Source organism: Bos grunniens, chromosome 13 (assembly GCF_055505025.1).
Source record: "Bos grunniens cultivar Pamir isolate PY7600 chromosome 13, Bosgru_T2T1.0, whole genome shotgun sequence".
Lineage (NCBI taxonomy): Eukaryota > Metazoa > Chordata > Mammalia > Artiodactyla > Bovidae > Bos > Bos grunniens.
Window position 1 is genome coordinate 55,119,062 of NC_141177.1, and position 20,715 is coordinate 55,139,776.

The 20,715-nt window shown below is 46.0% G+C and overlaps 1 protein-coding gene across 13 annotated transcripts in view; it reads left to right on the forward strand.

The window, feature by feature from the left end:
• Positions 1–20,715, forward strand: part of FRMD4A (FERM domain containing 4A) — a 521,947-nt gene that overhangs the window by 446,787 nt on the left and 54,445 nt on the right. For all 13 annotated transcript variants that reach the window (XM_086334274.1, XM_086334272.1, XM_086334273.1 and 10 more), the window contains 2 exons: positions 3,082–3,220; positions 9,421–9,562. In XM_086334274.1, coding sequence (XP_086190400.1) covers positions 3,082–3,220; positions 9,421–9,562 — 281 coding nt within the window. The remainder of the gene's footprint in view (positions 1–3,081; positions 3,221–9,420; positions 9,563–20,715) is intronic.

A 20,715-nucleotide genomic window follows, 5' to 3' on the forward strand; every position in this document is an offset into this window, starting at 1 on the left:
TCTTGTCCTACTTGGGAAATAGGCCCAGAGAAGCACAGTAACCTGCTCCAGGTTACAGAAAGCAGTCGGATGGAGGCAGGGTGTGAACCCGGGGAGTCTGGCTCCATAGCTCACGTGCCTTCCACCACATTATACATGGGCAGCGGGTACCAAGTGCCAAACGACACAGCCTATAAATGCTGCAGCTGGCCAGGCTGGTCTGGAGGGGCATCCTGAGAAGGAGAAATCTTTAGCTAAGGACATAGAGCTCAAAGTGGGCCCTCTGGGGGATAAAGATGTCAGTCAGGTGGGTGTCGGAGAGAGGAGGGAGGTAGAAGAGCCAGAGGCAGCCTGAGCACTGAACATGAGCCGTGAGCACATCCCCTCAAGGAATGTATTCCTGGGTCAGCCTGGAGTCACCAGCAGAGAGAGGAGAGGGGGACAAGGAGAGGCCAGATGTGGCCTCCTTGATGTCAGAGGTGGAAACCCAGGTTGACGATGGCACTAAAGGTGCACCAGAGTAGGCAAAGGGGACCATTCTAGATTAGCTGCTAAGCTGAGTGGTGTAGCCAAAGCTCCAACCCCGTCTTCCGCCTGGCGCTGCAGTAAGCGCTGTTCTACAGGACTCCTGGCGCTCCTCCAGTTAAACGTGTCATCCTGTTGCTGTTGCCTTGTTTATTTGAACACGGAAGAGTCATCTAATAGTCTGTACTTTGTTGGGATGGTTCAGTAGTCAGCCCCTCCCCCCAAACCAGGAAGGAAGCCAGGACTGAAGTTATAGGATGGCAAGAGCGGGGGCAGAATCGTGTCCCGAAGACCAGTGTCCCGGGACATGGTAAGTACAGAGGGTGGCTCGGCCGCCACAGAAGATACTTCAAGATTTTCTCTCCTGGACATGCATCCTGACACAATACCCAGCATTGTGTCTGCGGTTCACTGGGCTTGGCAGATATTCCATTTCTAAGGTTTTGGCCAAACAGAAGAGACGGTGGGATGGGAAGAGCCTGAAGGGAACCCTGTAGAGAAAAGACCAACTCATAATCGAGTGTGAGAAACACTCTGAGAGCATCTGATTCAGGTGCTGCTGGGAACACCCAGGCCGGCCAGCCTTCTCCCGCCTCCTACTCCTCCACCTTACCTGAAAAATACACCTCACCTGGCTCTGCTCTCACTGCTGCCACTGAAGCACATTTCAAATGACTTTTCCTTTCTAATTCACCTTTTCTAGGAGGGGTAAAAAAACGTATTTACTCCCAGGATCAGCCATTGCTGTGGAAGCCAGATTGAGTGTTCGCATCGCATTTCAGAGACCGTGGGGGTTTCCTTCTCACTCTCTCGCCAGCTCTTTTTCTGTTATTTTCAACTGTGTGTTCTTCCGTGAGCTGGTATTTTACCTTTGGTTTTAACCAAAAGAAAGAATAATGCTCTGCTTAGAATCTGTAGCATTAACTAACCACCAGTTTGGAATTCCTCCTTAAAAGTGGGTCTGTAGAACACCTGCTGTTAAATCTTGAGACCCTAAGAGAAGATGATTGGAGCAGCTTCTAATTTCCTTCAAGGAAAAAAACTGGCCATGAAAATAATGTGATTATTCATAAGTCCTGATCACCCCCAAGATTCTGGAAATGCAGTAGCTCAATCTGGAACACATATTGTTCTTCTGATGTGCACATAAGATACCCTAAGCCTCACCCCACTGCCCCCTCACCTTGCCCTACACATGCACACATGCAAGTATGCACACACTCATTCTGAGATTTCACTTGCAAAATCGTGTACCCATCCTATAAAATACACTTCACTAAGAACACAATCATATAACTTTTCCCCCATGATTCCATTAATGTGATGAATTACATTAGGACCAGTCTCTCCCACCTTCCATTTAAAGTCTGATTGCCTCTCTCTGCACCATACAACATCCTCCACATCTCCTACATCCGTGTGTATGTGGAAGTGGTTTGGGTAGCAGGAGGGAGATTAGACGGGCCCATTTCTTTCTGCCTTCCCTATCCTGATTACTTTTATACCCCACCTGCCCTCTGAATATATTTGAAATTGAAACCAGCTCTTTCAAGGAAGATTGCCTAAGAATAACATAAGGAGTCCTGATTGCCTTAGATGATGTGGTGATTAGAAGAAAATTTACTCATCCTTCACGACAGGCAGTGTTGCCTGGTTAATAAAGGGCATTGTCAAAGGCTTTTCCTGTCTCCAAAGTTTGCCTTGGCCCAGTGCCAAGAGCTGAAGATCAGAAAAGACCGTCCCGTGACCTCGAATGACCCATCTTATTCCAGACAAGGCAGAGGCTTAGCCAAATTTTGATCCCTAAGGAGCCAGTAAATCAAAATATTAGCAGGATTCACAATAGCCACGATATGGCAGCAACCTAAGTGTACATTGATGGATGAAGAAATTGTGATGTGTATGCACAACAGAGTATCAGTCAACCTTAAAAAAAAAAAAAAAGGAGACCCTGCTGTTTGCAATAACGTGGATGGACCTGGAGGACATTATGAAGTGAAATAAGGCAGACACAGAGAACAGAACTACATGGTCTTGTTTATAGATGGAAACTAAAAGAGTCGATACACAGAAGCAGAGAGAAGAATGGCCGTCACTGGGGGTAGGGCAGAGCAAGGAGGCAGGAGAAAGGGAGAGATACTGGTCAGAGGGTACAAAGGGGTAGTTATGGAAGAATTAGCCTAGAGGCAGAATGTACAGCATGGTGACTATAGTTAATAATATACTGGAAACTGGCTAAGAACAGATTTCAGGTGCTCTGACCATAAACACACACAAGCACACATGATGGTAATATTGGAGGAGATGAGATATTCTTTAGCTTGACTGCAGTGATCACTGTGTATATGAAGATCAAATCATCATATTCTATACCTTAAGTAGAATCCGTTTCTGTTTAATAAAATGAAAAGCTGGCTTTTGTCAGCCAGCTGCACGTGTGTGCACACAAGGCCCTTCGGTTACCTTTATGCCAGAACTTTTGGACCCAGTGGGTTCTTGGTAAAAGCTGTGGACTGAGGACTGGAGTCCTTCATGGCCAGCGCAGTTGGTTGACCCTTCTGGTTCTTATTCTCCCAGGGCTTCGGTGACAAGGAGGACATTTGGACACAGTGGCATCGCGGTGCACACGTGGTACGCGTGTCCAGCACTGATCAAGTCCATCTGGGCTATGGCCATTAGCCAACACCAGTTCTATCTGGACAGAAAGCAGAGTAAGGTAAGGGCCTCTCCTGGGGTGGGGAGGGCCTCTGCGGAGACCAGAGCTTCCACTGAGCCTTGAACTCTCCTAAGGGCAGGGTCCTTGTCTGGATCTTGTAGTTTGGGGAGTGGGCATTGGATGGCTGGGGGAGGCTCTGCATCCCTTGCTCTGAAATGGGCACAGGTACAGACTGGCCTTTTAGGGCTATCAGAGGCAGGAATGAGATCAACTCTTTAAGAGAACAATTCTTTCTCAGCGACCTGGTCAAGAATAGTCAGAGCCACTTAAGCCATTTGACACAGCCAGGTAGGAATTCTGCCTGCGCTTTCAAAGCCCTAGAGCCTCTCCCAGGAGTAAGCAGTCAAGCCCTTTTTGGTGTGTAAACACTGGCATGTTGTTTTCCTTTTGAGAAAATAAAAAGCAACTAGTCTCAACTAATAGACACCACCTAACTGTTGAGGATAATTGCTTGTGAAAAGCCTCCAGGCTTTTCCAACTGCCAACTCTTCTTCTGAAAAATGCAAAACTGGAAACATTAAAAAAAAAAAAATTAAAAAGCAACAACTCTGTTTCCCTCAGGTAGACCCAGAGCCTCAGGCCTTGGTAAACAGTCATCCTCCAAGGGAGGTTTGATGTAGCCCAAGTTCACAGACACGGGGTGGGGGAGGGGTGCATTTTCTGGTGGGTGGGAAAACGACATCTCCCCAGTTCACACAGGGCTTCCGTCAACATTCTGCCCCTTCTTCCTCCTGCCTTGGCTTCTGGGCTCCCCTCGCCTTCCCCACCCAAGCCTCTCCCGTCCACTACCCCTCAGGTGAAGAGCCGTATCAAGATGGGCTCAGTATCTTTCTCAGGATTCTGGTGGCTCAGGAAGGGTGGGGAATGGACCTTGGCCCCTTGCCTAGCCGTACCATCCCCCATGGGAGGTTTTGTCCCACCCCATGAGTCCTGAAAGGGGAGGAGGTGGCAGGACTCTGGGCTTACTGGGCCCAAGACTTATTGGATTGGTGCCCTTTGGTATTCTTGCAGCTTCCCCTTGGGTGTTATTTTCCTTCTGGTTGGAGATGCTTTTTTCCTGGCTTGGGGAGAGGACTGGAAGGAGAGCTGTTGAGCAGGAGGCAAGAGAAAGATAGTAGGACAATAGGGCAGGAAGGAAGCAGACAAACCCTGAAGTCATCGTTCAGTTTCGAATCACAGCCTTTCCCATGTGGGGGTCACTTTCTCCTCTGTAACACATTTTCTCCTCTCCTAGGTCTTCTTCCTGACCCCTCTTTCGGTCATTTTCTGGGATGAGTGGGCACAGGGTGGAATATTTTTGTTGCCAGGAATAATGAGAGTGTTCTACAGCTCTGCTGGTGATGACGGGCTTTGGCACAGGAATTTGAGGCCCGATTAGATCCAAAGAAACAGGGCCAAAGTGCTTTTGACTCATGCTTTGTATTGAGACAGTGGGTGGGTGTCAGCGATTTGCCCTCCGGTGGCAAGAGTTGGAGGTCGAAACCTTAGAACCTTGATTCTGTCCTCCGTACTGTTTGGCAATGCATGATGAGAGGTAAGAGAGTTTGACAACCCTCCTGAACCCCACTACCGATTCCTCTTGCGAGAACCTCACACACACTGATACTCAGTGTTGAATGCCGAAAAGAAAAAGCATGCTTCACCCTAAGGATTAGCTGTTTGAACTCTTCCTCCTTGTGCTGGCTTTTTGCATTAGAATGCCTTTGGGGTAATTCAGGAGGCTCATCCTTAGGGTTCTACAGCCCTGTTGAAGGTTGTCTCACCTGCAGTTGGGGAAGCTTTATGGAGCAGGCTTACAGGTCAACCCACTGATACAGCAAGTAAACCTTTAAAAGTAACCATCAGGGACTTCCCTGGTGAACCAATGGTTAAGAATCCGCCTGCCAATGCAGGGAACACGGATTTGATCCCTGATCCAGGAATATCCCACATGCTGCAGAGCGGTTGAGCCCGTGTGCCACAGCTACTGAGTCCAGAGACCCTAGAGCCCATGATCCACAGCAAGAAAAGCCACTGCAGTGAGAAGCCCATGCACAACTAGAGAACGCCCAAGCACAGCAATGAAGACCCAGTGCAGCCAAGAATAGTTAATTAAAAGTAACTATCAAGGATGACCTCTTAACAAGAAGTGTCTTTTAAGAGACCAAACCAAATGCTTATAGCCATAGAGAACTTTCACCTCAGCAACCCCTGGAGGGCTGAAGGAAATACACCTATTCCTAGGAGCAGGAGAATTTTCCCCAGATAAGCTCTGAATATTCACAGGTACTCCAGAGCCCATGCATTTTCTTTTGGAACCAGTTCCTCTGCCTGTGGTATTAGGCAAGAAACAGGTTGCCCCATAGGGAAGTCCAAGGATTCTGCCTTCTCGTTCTGTGACCCTGGACAAGTCTTTCCTCACTCCTTGCTTTCCTCAGTTAAAGAACAGCAAAGAAACCCCTGACAAAATCATTGACTGGTCCAGGGACACAGTGTTTGTGATTGCTTCAGGAGATGGGAGCTATCTTTCATTATTGTCATTATTAATCGAGCATGCTGTTCCCTGGCCGACACCTGTATGAAGTTTAAACTCTTTAAAAGTACCCCCAAACCAGAGATGATAAAATTTGCCTCAGGAATTGTGTTACAACACCTTTCAATTCTGGAATGTTCTTTAGACAATAGCAATGTGACCCATCTCCAGTGGGCAGGATGGTTCCAGGTGCGTGATGGTTGGCAGACCTGGGATGAAGTGTTTCCAAGTATTTCTGAGCAGCCAGTATTGGCTGGCATGCTAGCCATTGCTTCACACTCTACTGTAGTGGGCCATGCCAACCATTCCTTTCTCTGAAGTGCTTCAGCAAAGCCCAAGCCTCCTAAGGAATTCTTTTCAACCCCAGAAACAAGTGTGGTCTGGTGGTTGGAGTCAGCAGGGGTAGGTAACCGAGAAGTCTTGTGCTCATACACTGGCACTTGGTTATTTTCTTCTTTCAGGGTTCTGGTGTAAGTTGCTTAAAATCTCTCCTTGTCTCTCTCTTCTCTGTCTCACTCTCGCTCGCTCTCTCTCACACACACAGCCTGCATCACTAAAGACAGAGAAGAACGAGGATGAATACACACACACACACACGCGCACACACACACACCCACACACCCACACACACACCCACACACACACCCTCCGTCACTAAAGACAGCCGAAAGAAGCCCTTCTGGTTCCTTTCTGGTGGCTCCTTCAGAATGAGAGGCTGTACAGTCACCAGTGACATTTGGTAAATTACATCTGCTGACCCCAAAGATCAGAAGTGTCATCAGCTGGATCCTGCCAACCTATGTGCCCAAGGAATCTCTAATAGAGTTCAGAGGGAAATATTTGAAAACTTAAATTGTTTAGAGTGAATATTAGTCACTGTTCCTCTGAATTCAGATTGAGGACTTGTTGAGTTGGCCCCCAGATCTAACATCTTTCCTTCTTAATATTTTTTCCCCACTTGATCCAATCTGCTATTCTTTATTCTGTCTAGATCAAAAGCCAAGTGAAAGCATGGTAGAGGCTGATTAAACCTGGCTCACAGAATGCCTGTAGTAATACTTAGTACAGCAAGACCCTCCAAGCAAAACGTCTAGAACTTTAGAGGCTCTTTGACCCAAAGACTTGACTTTACAAGGAGGGAATCTCCCCATCAAGTTGTCTCCTCTATAGTGCCCTCTCTCCTACTGATCCACGTGGGCATTGTGATATTTCCATTCCAGACAGAAGTCAGTAATTTCCTAAAACTTCTGAGAAGCTAATCTCCCTCAAAAGCACACATGTTATCCCTTTTTCCTAGTTTGTTTCCTGTCTCCAAGGTTAGCATGACAGGGATGGGGTCGAGGGGGGACGGGTTTCCCACGAGATTGATGAGATCCCCTAAAATATCCAATGGAGTCATTCATTGAACCTCACTTAGCAAATTCCTCCCAGGACCTGATTTATAGCTTATTCCAATTCCAATGACCTTGATGTCTGTTATCTAATTTAGTCCTGACATCACACCTCTGTGATGTGGGTTTTAAGAGCTCCATTTTACAAACAGGGATCTCGGGATCAGAGAGGTTGGAAATCAAGGTCAATCTATGATTTACTGGAAAGAGCCGAGATTCCAGTCCAGGTCTTTCTGACTCCAGAGCCTGGATCCTTCACCAGGGTGAATTGGGCTGTGACTTCATGAGTTATTCTTGCATAACTGCAAGCGTGGGCTCCTCTTGGTGATGCGTGGGCCTTGGTAAGAGAATAGTGTTGAAAGAAAGGAAGTGATGGATTGTGCTTTCTCTGCTTTGCTCAGAGGATACAACTTAGCCAGGTGCATGTGATTGATATTCTGTGTCAAAATGAAATGGAGGCCTTCCTGCTTTCTGCTACAAGCCAGAAAACCCTGCCAGGGGCTGGCAGCTGGGATTATTTCATGAGCAAGGAAGCCTTCACCGCAGGAAGGCGGCCTGGTTCTGAATGTAGGGACAAAAGTTGAGGTCGGAGAGGAGACAACAGTTAAGGAGGGACCAGTTCCTGGCAGTCCAGTGGTCAGGACTCTGTGCTTCCATGGCAGGGGGCCCCAATTCAATCCCTGGTCGGGGAACTAAGATGCCACAAGCCACATCATGGGAAAAAAAAAAAAGGAAGGATCACTGAGATAGAAGAGTGTGAGAAAGAAGACAAGCCAGACCCGATGAACAAAAAAAGCAAAAAATCTCCGCATTTCCTCTGCCTTTCAGACTATCATCTCATTTAGGTGAGGAAAGTACTTGGCAGTCGAAAGTCATTGTCTTTCACCAATTTTGGCATCAACACGGAGGCCAGAGAAGGGCAGGGTCTCAGGATCCAGACAGACCCTGCTGGAGACCACTGTGGGCACAGGATGTGAGGGGAGCCAGGCAGTGGTCTGCCCACATTCCACGGTTTCTCCTGTGTCAGGGACAGACTGGGCCTCACACCAGCCAGGGGTGAACACACACCAAATAACTGCAAACCTCAGTGGGGAGCCTCGCCTGGTTCTATCCGTGCATCCCTGGCATATCGCCAATGACCGCAGAAAGATGGACACATGTACAGGTTACACTAGCATTGATCGCTGTTTTCTGGAAGGCCACAGTTCAGCAGAAGTCCCTGCCTGAGGAATTATCATGAACTGATTTCCCGATAAAGGAAAAAAAAAAAAAAAAACACGCTCAAATTGTCAGGGGGCATGCAAACCCATCTCCACCTCCAGAGCTGGGAACTGGAGCAGAAAGCTTCACTGCAGCAGTTACTTTTAGGAATGTAATTGTGAACAGAGTCCTCTTCTGATTGCTCTGTTGTTTGCCAAAGTGGGCCAGTTAATTTGTGGAGTCAGTGGAGTCTTAACCGTAATCTGAAGACTTGGGCTCATACATTTAGGTATCAAAATGGAAGCAGGGCCCCGTGTCAGGTGCCCCTTAGTGGGAACCAAACATCCCAACGAGCATTTGTTCCAGAAGCCCTTACACACCATGCTTACACACTATGCTTGCACACCGCGCTTGCAGGCTGGTAGCGTGGTCACTTCCCAACCCTCTGAGTTTTCGTAGCTCCATGGCTAACACTTTAAGAGTTATGAACCACTTTAGAACTTACTGAAACTTCCTAAACTTTCTTCAGACATCTCTTAAATCATTCACCAAGCTGACAATTATTTTTTTCTCCTTCTTTAAGCACAAAATCCTGTATAATCACTAGTGTTTATTGAGAGCTATGTAGGAGGTGGCATGGGGAGGGGAACAGAAGGGGGAGGAGAAGGGAGGGAAGCCGTTCACTTGTCTGACTTCCTTTGACCCTCACAAAACCTTGAGCAGTAGGTGGTGGTCTCCCTGTTTCATCCTTGGGAATAATGAGGCTCCATGAGCCTAAGTCATTCCCCAAATCGGGACCCGCCCCCAGCCCCCAAGATCTATCTGACTCCAAATCCACACTCTGTAAGCCCTGTACACACAGCCTGGGGGATGACAGGTTTAGAAAATTCCTAGTGAGTCACCTCTGGAGTCTTATCTGCTCCCGAGGGAAAGTTTCAGAGGATGAGCGATGGGCCCCGGGACACACACAGAAAAATACTGCAGTTCGGGCCATGAGGCCATTTGCTAGATCTCAGGATGACAAGCTGTAGTCAGCGTGTCCTCGCCAGGAGGGGAGTGTCCTCCACCTAATCTGTCCAACCCGCTGATCTTTTTAGTCGAAGATCCATGCCGCCCGCAGCCTGAGCGAAATTGCCATCGACCTGACAGAGACGGGGACGCTGAAGACATCCAAACTGGCCAACATGGGCAGCAAAGGCAAGATCATCAGCGGCAGCAGCGGCAGCCTCCTGTCCTCAGGTGAGCAGACCCTAAAAGAGGTCCCCGGGCAGCAGGGCTGCAAGCCCTGGGTTGGGGCGGAACGCTCTGAGGGTAGGTGAGGGGGGCGGTCAGGACCATGTGGCAGGCTCGGCGGAAGCTGGCTCTGGCATCCAGAGCAAGGTTTGCAGTCCAGCATGGATCAGAGAAAATGGCCAAAGATATGGGGGGTGGGGAGAGGCGGAAGAACCACACAGTGTGCGGAGGACGCACAAGGGTCTTAGAGCAGCATCCAGAGCCTTCTCGAGGCTGATGGCCAGCCTGCAGGAGTGTCTGCTCCAGGGGTGGAAGGAGGGATCCCTTGGGTGCCACTCAAGGAGAATTACCTAAGAAAGGGCTGAAGGTCCGAGTCATGGTGCTGAGGGACCTGCACTGTGTTCCCAGGGGAACTTCTTGAGGCTTTCAAAAGTACAGAAAACTCTTGATCATTTGGAAAGGAGAGTCCTGCTGTCTGGCGCCTTTGGAAAGAGAGGATCAGCAGGTCTGATGCAGTCTGTCTCTGCAGGGCCCTGGGCAAGTGTTTGTCATCATTCGAAGCTGGGAGGGGCAGAAATGCCCTGAGGTTTCAGGTCTGGCTGGATTCAGGAGAAGGGACACCGTTTGCTGAAGTGACAGGAAGGGGAGTGGTTTGAGTTGGGCAGGGAATCGAAGAGAAGGAGGCAAAAATTTCCTGAAAGTGTTACAGAAGTATAATAATGCTGGTCACCCTCCAGGCCACACGGTCACGGCCGGATTATTCTTGGGGCCAGTGTCCTCTTCCTTGCCTCTGAGCCAGAGAGTGAAACAAGAAGGCTTTGTCCTACCTTATCTTCCAGAGTCATTTCTATACAGCTGGTGGCAGCAGACAATAAAAAGGGAAATAAAAAAGGAAAAAGATTCATCAGTACCATGATGACCGGGAGGGCTGGGATGGGGCGGGGGGAAGATCAAGAAGGAGGGGATATATATACAGTTATAACTGATTTGCACTGTTGTATGGCAGAAACCAGCACAACATGGTAAAGCAATTATCCTCCAATTAAAAATAAAAAAGAAACTTAAAAAAAAAGGAAAAAGACAGGAGTAGGGAGAAGCTGAAACCTGTCTAGTTAATTTCTGGGCTGGTGGAGTCCAGTCAGAACCGGAACACATTCAGACCTGAAGGGCAAGGGTGAGGATTGATCGGCCTTTGTAAGGTCCCCAGGGACCCGTGGCCAGGTGTTCACATGGCCATGGGTTTTACAAAATCTGTGAACATAATACATTTAGCCACCAAAATTATATAAGTGTCAGGCCCCACACAGTTGGCTCTGCCTCTGCTAGGTCACCATTAAGGATCACTGTCAACCCCTCCCTGTCTTGGATCCTTAAAATGTTTTCATCAATACAATGGTCCGAGTAATCATTATTTCTGAGGCTTACAGGGTTCCAGTGAAGACCATGGACAATGCTGTAGCAAAGAGAATGCTTTCCAAAGTCCAAGACCCCTGCCTGGAATTTCAGCCACTCCTGATTCCCTGCTGAATGAGGGAGGGCAGGGCCAGCACTGTGATTGTCCCTGAGACACTCCCCTGTGTGCATGTTCAGCTGCTAAGTCACGTCAGACTCTTTGTGACCCCATGGATTGTAACCCGCCCAGCTCCTCTGCCCATGAGATTCTCTAGGCAAGAATACTGGAGTGGGTTACCATTTCCTCCTCCAGGGAATCTTCCTGACCCAGGGATCAAACCCACATCTCCGGTGTCTTCTGCACTGGCAGGCAGGTTCTTTATCATTGAGCCACCTGGGAGCCCAGAGTCTCAGATTTGAGCCTGGATTCATCTGCCCACCATCCTCCTAATCTAGCCCCTATGAGGCTGACTCTTCCTCCAGCCTCAGCTAGGGGCACATCCTTGCTGTGGTTTCATATCCACTCGGAAATCCACATTCTTTTTGCACATGGCATGTTATACCCAGGAGGAGAATAGATTCTTCCAGCTCAGGTGTATCAGAACCCCTTGGGAGGTTCCTTCAAACTCAAATAGCTGTGTACTAGCCCTGGAGTGTCTGATCTATGAGACTGGGTGAGACCAGAAATTTGCCTTTCTAGCAAGTTCCAACAAGTTCCCTGGTGCTGTTGATGCCGCTGGTCTGGGGACCTTGCTTTGAGAGTCTCCCTTCTTGTTGAAGAAGAGAGAAAAGCTTGAGGTGGGTGTACAGCTCAAGATCAAGGAACTTAGGTCTCCCCACTTTTACCAAATGAACCTAACTAGTATCTTTTTTCAACTATTTATTTGGCTACATTGAGTCTTAGTTGTGGCATATGGGATCTTCATTGCATTGTGCACGATCTTTCATTGCAGCATGCAGGCTTTAGTAATTGGGGTGTGTGGGCTTGGTTGCTCCTTGGCATGTGGGATCTTGGTTCCCCAACTAGGAATTGAGCCCATGTCCCCTGCATTGCAAGGATTCTTAACTACTTGACCCCCAGGGAAGTCCCTCCTCTCCCCACTTTTACACCTATGTCCTGGTCCATCTGCAGGGGCCCCTTGTCTCTGGCACCCTCCAGGGATGCAAAGCTAACAGCAGGTACAGAGGAATGGGTGAGCAGGAGCCCCAAAACTTCTAACATGAAACGACATTACTCAACCATCAGAGATGAGATCCAGGCAGTTTTAATACTAAGCAATTAATATTAAATGTACTAATTTAATAAATTAGTTTATTTAGAGGAAGCAATTCCTCTCTGTTATCGCCATCAGCTTGACATTAATCAATCCCATGGGTTAGGAGATGAATCAACTGCTGAATCCACTCCCACACCTAATATCTTTATCCCAGGATATTAGAGCTGTTCTAACTTAGTGATGAAGACCCCACACAAAGCTGTTCGGAAGTTGATGGAAGCAACCGGGGTCCCCTGACCGCAGCACTTCTGCAGTGGCTTCATGCATAGGGCCGAGGCCCTCTGGCTTTTCTCTGCCTGCCCTCTGCTGCTCAGCTAAGTGAGAGGAAGGCTGGGTGGAGGATAAGGTGGGGAGGTGTGAGTCGTGCCTGTGACCAGGCCAGGGAGCGTGTGACACTCGACCCAGCCCTGCGAGATAGATCTTGAAGAACTGGCCTTAAATGCAGAGACGGAGGCTCTGTGGGGAGGTTTCCCTCCTAACTTAGGAAAGGCCATGGGTCAGTGGAGGGAGAGACCGTGCACCGGAAGTGTTCCATCAGCCAACACAGGGAACTTCTAGGACCTGTACATCGGGCCATTGCGGCCTCCAGGTGTGTGCTTGCTGTGCCTCTGACTTTCCATATGCAGGAGAAAAAGATGCCTTCTCCTGAGGCCTTGTGGTCCCACCTGGAAGGGATGGTTGCCCATCCCCCAGGTGAAAATATAGGCTGGCTCCCCACCTGTGCTTTTCATCCTCTAGACTGGGGCTGCCCAACCTCTGGGCCACAAACCAGTACCTCCCTCAGATCAGTGGCAGCATTGGATTAGAAATAAAGTGCGCAATAAATGCAGTGCACTTGAATCATCCCAACCCCCTCACGCCTGCCCCGAGCCCACGGAACTGGTCCTTGGTGCCTTAGTGAGCCCTTCTCCGCTGCACACTGAGAGGCCTACATTTTAGTGACGGGCTTGCATAAATGAGAGAGCTCCAGTCTTTCTGGATGGACCTGATTTAAACACTCTTTTATGATACTTGCCAGAACTATGATCTACCTCTCATTCAGGAAATAGGATACCCAGTGTCCTATTTGATCAGTTATTTTTATTTCCTTCACAAATACAAAAAAAATATTTTGTATTGGTGTGCATGTCTGGGTCTTTTTGACCCCATGAACTATAGTCCACCAAGCTCCTCTGTTCATGGGATTTCCCCAGCAAGAACTAGAGTAGGTTGCCACTTCCCCCTCTAGGGGATCTTCCTAACCCAGGAATCAAACCCAAACCTCCTATGGCAGGTGGGTTCTTTATCACTGACCTGGGAAGCCCACCTGGTGCCTCATTTAAAAAAAAAAAAAAAAAGGTGCTGTCTAATAGTCCTGAAAAACATTTTGAAAAACTAATCGTCACTCGAAAATCCTTTTTTTGTAGCTCAGTGCCTGACACCCAGTAGTTGCTCCATACATGATTTTTAAAAATGTTTACATTATTTCCCCATAACTCATTTGATGACTGGAAATTTGTACCTTTGACCCCCTTCACCTATTTCCCCCACTGTCACCCCCTGCCTCTGACAACCACCAGTCTCTTCCTTTTATCTATGAGCTCAGGGGAGGTTATGGGTTTTATTTGTTTGTGTTTAGAGTCTATGTATCAGTGAAATCAAATAGTGTTTGCCTTTCTCCAGTTTATTTCACTTAGCATAATGCCTTCGGGGTCCATTTATCTTGTTTCAAATGACAAGATTTAATTTTTTTGTTATGGCTGAATAACATTCCATTGTGTGTGTGTGTGTGTGTGTGGTAAAGTCACAATTTCTTTACCCTTTCGTCTACTGGTGGACACTTAGGCTGCTTCCGTGTCTTGGCTCTTGTGAATAGTGCTGTAGTGAACACGGGGATAGAGATATCTTTTCCAGTTAGTGTTTCATTTCTTCAGATAAATACCCAGAAGTGAAATTGCTGGGTCATGTGGTAGTTCTACTGTTAGTATTTTGAGGAACTTGCATACTGTTACATGGTGGCTGCACCAGCTCACATTCCCACCAGCAGTGTAGGCAGAGTTCCCTTTCTTTTTCTCCACATTGTCACCAACACGTGTTCTTTTTGATGACAGCCATTCTGACAGATGCAAGGTCATTTCCCACTGTGGTTTTGATTTGCATTCCCCTGAAGGTTAATGATTCGGGATACCTTTTCATTAATGATACTGGTCATATGTATGTCTTCTTTGGAAAATGTCTCTTCAGACTCTCTGCCCATTTCTTAATTGGATTTTTGTTGTTATTGAGTTGTGTAAGTTTTTTACATATTTTGAATATTAGTCCTTTATTGGATATATGATTTGCCAATATTTTCTCCCACTCAGTAGGTTGCATTTTCTCTTTGTTGATGGTTTCCTTTGTTGTGCAGAAGCTTTTTAGTTTGATGTAGTCCCATTGTTTATTTTTTTTTAATATTTATTTATTTGGCTGTACTGGGTCTTAGTCGCCACACTCAGAAGTTCTGATCTTCGTGGCAGTTTGTGGGATCTTTGGCTGTGGAATGTGGGATCTAGTTCCCTGACCAGGAACTGAACCTGGGCCCCCTGCATTGGGAGTGAGACAACTTAGCCACTGGGCCACCAGGGAAGTCCTGAGTCCCATTTGTTTATTTTTACTTTTGGCGCCTCTGGTTTTGGTGTCAAATTTAAAGAAATCATCACCAAGACTGATGTCAATAATACACAGTTATTGAAATTAAAATTTGAAGGATACTAGTAAGAATCCAGTGTGTGCTGCATTTTAAGAACCTTCTGTGTTCCCAGAGTATATGGTATCTTGGTCCTTGTCAGGATCTCTCATAAACCTACCACCAACATTTTCCATCAGATTATCATGATGGTATCAGACCTTCAGAGGTTACTCTTTTCAGATCAGGCCCCTCCTGCAAATACCATCCATCTTCATGCTCTTTCGTTCATCCTTCCACCCTTGTCTGTCTCCAAATTGTGTTGTAACTGAGCCGTATAACCACACTGCGATATTTTACAGTATAAACATTTTTTTCCAGCTCCCGAACTTGGCTAGGAACTATGCATAGCATTTTAAAAGTTATAGCCTCTCTCCTCAAAGAGTTTGCATACTGTGTATTGACGTAAAACAGAGATAAAATATTGTCAACTTCTAGTAACTCTGAAGGCAATTTTCCTATTTAACAAGGCCACATCATTACCAAGTACTGGACTTCAGTCATTTTAAAGGAATCTGAGGTGTCAGATGCTAAAGAAATGAAGAAATGTTACGGATATTGTTAAAGAAGTCAGAAGTCCTCTCTTACTAATGGCCCATTCAGGGGCTAACATTTCAAAAAGAAACAGTCTGCAGAGTTGAAATGATTTACTAAGGCTCGGGGCCAAGACCCCCTGAAATTTTCAGTGGTGACACCCAGGCCTGTCCCGTGGGAGATCTGAGTAGAGACCCTTAGAGGTGCTGAGCCTTCTGAGCTCTGCTGGATTAAAAGGGGTCAAGCTCTTACTTCCTGACATTGCACTGTATGAGATTCAGATTCTAGGAAGGTTAGGGAACCAAATCCCAAATCCATTTGTAAAGGGGTGTCGGTGGGCAGGCTTTGAAAGATGTGAGGACCCTTGTCTCAGAGCACATCTACTGAGAGATGGCCTGGCCTTCCCAGGGTCCCCAGAGGAGGGGATATGGAGGCAGCTCAAGGCGCAGCCCCCCTTCCAGGCCAGCAGAGCCCCACCCACTGCCCCCATCCTGGTCTCCTCACAAGCTCTGCACCTCTGGGTACCCAGCCAGCCTGCCACCTGACCACTACGGGGGACGTGGGGGTGAGCAGGGGACATTGTAGTCACTCTGCCTAGTTGCTCAGTCACTCAGTCCTGTCCGACTCTTTGTGACCCCACAGACTGCAGCACGCCAGGCTTCCCTGTCCTTCACCATCTTTTTCTTAAAATCTCAAAAATGATGGGAAAGGGAGGAAAAATGGAATGACAAAATAAAAGACACAAGAACTGCATGTTGAACACACATGGCCTTTCCACAGGTCCTCTGAAAGCAAGAGAGAGTGGAGGATTGTCCTAGCATTGCTTCTGGAATTTGCCATCCCAGGACAGTTCTGGTTTCAGTGGGAAGGTAGGGGCTCAGGGAGATGTGTTTTTGCTTTTAGCCAATTTAAAGAAAATGGCACGGACTCTCTTAGGAGAGATGCTGTGTTCTGCTTCCCCATTTGGATTGTTGCATTAACCATCCCTCCCCCCAAACAACAATAAAAAAAGTCACTGTGCATCCGTTCTTAAAGAAATAGAACAATGAGACATGTTCTTTTTTTGAATGGAAATACAGGGGCAGAAGCCACCCACTCTCTCCAAAACAGAACGGCATGTTGTGTCTATAAATAGGAGTCGGGCTATGGGATTAATGAGATGGCAGTTGAGTCACCTTCATTGTGAAGAGCAGGATTGCAAAGAATGTGGTGATGGGTCTTGGGTTTATAAAATAAAATAAAAAAGAAATAGCACAAAGCCTTGCAGTCTGCTGGGGTCACTCAGCTCTGACCTTTTCCGCTCTGGGGGAAAACATGTTGTACTGAGCGTAGGGCCTGCTCTGTCTGGGACCCGTCCATGTCCATGACTCAACTCTTCACACGTTCACCTTCTCTGAATGCCAGCACTTCCTGCCATTGTTGGGAAGTTTATTAATAACTAGTGTAACAATGAGGGTGCCAGCTATCTGCCATCTCTCCTTCCAGAGGACTGATCTGATAGGCGCCTGCCAGCTTTATAGTTCAGGGCTGCGTTCAGCTCAGAATACACAGCCCTGTAGTTGGTATCAATCACACGATATTTGGGGGCTTTTTTCTTCTTTTTGTCATCTTTTTTTCTTTTAATGTAGATTTTATTCCTACAGTTCAAATGTATTTCCTTTATGTTTTGCAATTACTTGATATCAATTTTTTTGCTGCATGGCATGTGAGATCTTAGTTCCCCAAGTAGGGATTGAACCCGGGCCTCCTGCATTAGAAGTTCAGCGTCTTAACCACTGGACCTGCAGGAAAGTCCCATCTCCAACCTTTCTCTTTAGCTCTCGATTCTACCTCTTCCCTGTATTTCTCTTCAGCTTTTTCAAGTTCTGTTGTCCTCTTAAGTCTAATGATGCCCAGGTTCCTGGGCTCAATGCCCTGCAGACGGGGTCAGCCTGCAGGACTGCCAGAGGGCTCACCTTCTGCCAGGGTGTGTTTATACAGGACTGTGTAACTGGCGAGGGCTGTGAAATCTCTGTGGAATAGATGTTTCTGGCCGTGGCTTGTGCAGGACAGGCCTGAGTCAAAATACTGAGAAGACAGCATGGTTGTCCTTTTCTGCTTTCTCATCAGGGGGTTAAAAAAAAAAAAACACCATGAAAGCCATTTATTCTGATATATTTATGCCCTCCTGTGTAAAGGAATATTTGCCTACTAAAGAAAACCAGGACAGAATGATCATCTATAGCCTAAGTGAATGACTTTGAAACTGATGGAATTTTAAACAGTGATAAAGAAATCACTGTCCCCACCCAGAGGCTTTTTGCACTCTTCCCATTTATTGAGACCAGCCTTCTCAATATTGCCGTCGAATCAGAATTTTGGAGACAGAAGAATAAGCCCTCGTATTTCACAATATAAGAAATAGAAACCATATAAGTTAACTCATAACAGTAGTTTCAACTGGGTACTTTACCAGATGCTGCCAAATGTTTATTAATTTTTATTGAAGTATAGCTGCTTTACAGTGTCTTGTTAGTTTCTCCTATACAGCAAAATGAATCAGCTATACATGTACACATATCCTCTTTTTTTGGACTTTTCTTCCCATTTACATCACCACAGAGCACTGAGTAGAGTTCCTTGACTCACACAGTAGGTTCTCATTAGTTATCCATTTTATACCTACTATCAGTAGTGATACTGATTGATTGATCCCAATCTCCCAATTCATCCCACCCCTCTTTTCCCCGCTGAGTGTCCATACGTTTGTTCTCTACATCTGTGTCTCTATTTCTGTTTTGCAAATAAGATAATTTGTATCATTTTCCTAGACTCCACATATATGCATTAATATATATTTGTTTTTCTCTTTCCGACTTCACTCCATATGAGTCTCTGGGTCCATCCACGTCTCTACAAATGACCCAACTTCATTCCTTTTTATGGCTGAGTAATATTCCATTTATATATGTGCCACATCTTCTTTATCCTCTTTTGATGGACATTTAGGTTTCTTCCATGTCCTGGCTGTTGTAAACAGTGGTAATAGAACTGCAGTGAATATTGGGGTACATGTGTCTTTTGAAATTATGGTTTTCTCTGGGTATATGCCCAAGAATGGGATTGCTGGATTATATGGTAGTTTGTTTTTTATTTGTTTAAGGAACCTCCATAGTGGCTGTATCAATTTATATTCCTAATAGCAGTACAAAGGATCCCTTTTCTCTACACTCTCTCCAACATTTATTGTTTGTAGACTTTTTTTTAATGATGGCCATTAGGATGGGTGTGATTTTTTTTTTAATGTTGAACTTGTATCTTACAACTTTCCTGAATTTGGTTTTTAGCTCAGATTATGTATGTACATGCATGTGTTCTTTGGATGGATATGTTTGCTCAGTTGTGTCCAACTCTTTGCGACCCCATGGACTGTACCTGCAAGGCTCCTCCATCCATGGGATTTTCCAGGCAAGAATACTAGAGTGGGTTGCCATTTCCTTCACCAGAGGATCTTCCCAATCCAGGGATCGAACCCGGGTCTCCCATACTGCAGGCAGACTCTTTACCATCTGAGCCACCAGGAAGCCCATGTGATGGGTGTCAGTAAAACCCCATTATAGTTTTCATTTGCACTTTGCTAATAATTAGTGATATTGAGCATCTTTCCATGTGTTTATTGACCATCTGTTTGTCTTCTTCAGAGAAATGTCTATTTAGGTCCTCTTCCCATTTTTTAATTTTTTTCTTTTTTTTCTATTGAGCTGCATGAGCTGTTTGTATATTTGGGAGATTAATCCTTTGTTCATCGCCTTGTTTGCAAACATTTTCTCCCATTCTGAGTGTTGTCTTTTTATGTTGTTTATGGTTTCCTTTGCTATGCAAAAGCTTTTAAGTTTAATTAGGTCCCATTTGTTAATTTTTGTCTTTATTTTCATTACTCTAGGAGGTGGGTCAAGAAAGATCCTGCTGTGATTTATGTCAAAGAATGTTCTGCCTATGTTTTCCTCTTAAGAGTTTTGTAGAGTCTGGCCTTACATTTAGGTCTTTAATGCATTTTGAGTTTATTTTTGTGTATGGTGTTAGGGTGTATTCTAATTTCATTGTTTTGCATGTAGCTGTCCAGTTTTCCCAGCACCATTCATTGACTAAGAAGCCGTCTTTTCTCCATTGTATATTCTTGCCTCCTGTGTCATAGATTAGGTGACCAAAGGTGTGTGAACTTCCTCTGGGCCTTCTATTCTGTTCCATTGGTCTATATTTCTGCTTTTGTGCCAGTTACCATACTGTGTTGATTACTTCTAGTATAGTCTGAAGTCAAGGAGCCTGATTTCCTTCAGCTCCATTTTTTTTTCTTTCTTAAGATTGCTTTGGCTATTCAGGGTCTTCTGTGTTTCTGTACAAATTGTAACATTTTCTGTTCTAGTTCTGTGAAAAATGCCATTGGTAATCTGACAGGGATTGCCAGCAAATTTGGAAAACTCAGCAGTGGCCACAAGACTGCAAAAGGTCAGTTTTCATTACAGTCCCAAAGAAAGGCAATGCCAAAGAATGCTCAAACTACTGCACAATTGCACTCATCTCTCACGCTAGTAAAGTAATGCTCAAAATTCTCCAAGCCAGGCTTCAGCAATACGTGAACCGTGAACTTCCTGATGTTCAAGCTGGTTTTAGAAAAGGCAGAGGAACAAGAGATCAAATTGCCAACATCCGCTGGATCATGGAAAAAGGAAGAGAGTTCCAGAAAAACATCTATTTCTGCTTTATTGACTATGCCAAAGCCTTTGACTGTGTGGATCACAATAAACTGTGGAAAATTCTGAAAGAGATGGGAATACCAGACCACCTGATCTGCCTCTTGAGAAATCTGTATGCAGGTCGGGAAGCAACAGTTAGAACTGGACATGCAACAACAGACTGGTTCCAAATAGGAAAAGGAGTACGTCAAGGCTGTATATTGTCACCCTGCTTATTTAACTTCTATGCAGAGTACATCATGAGAAACGCTGGACTGGAAGAAGCACAAGCTGGAATCAAGACTGCCGGGAGAAATCTCAATAACCTCAGATATGCAGATGACACCACCCTTATGGCAGAAAGTGAAGAGGAGTTAAAAAGCCTCTTGATGAAAGTGAAAGTGGAAAGAGAAAAAGTTGGCTTAAAGCTCCACATACAGAAAACAAAGATCATGGCATCTGGTCCCATCACTTCATGGGAAATAGATGGGGAAACAGTGGAAACAGTGTCAGACTTTATTTTTGGGGGGTCCAAAATCC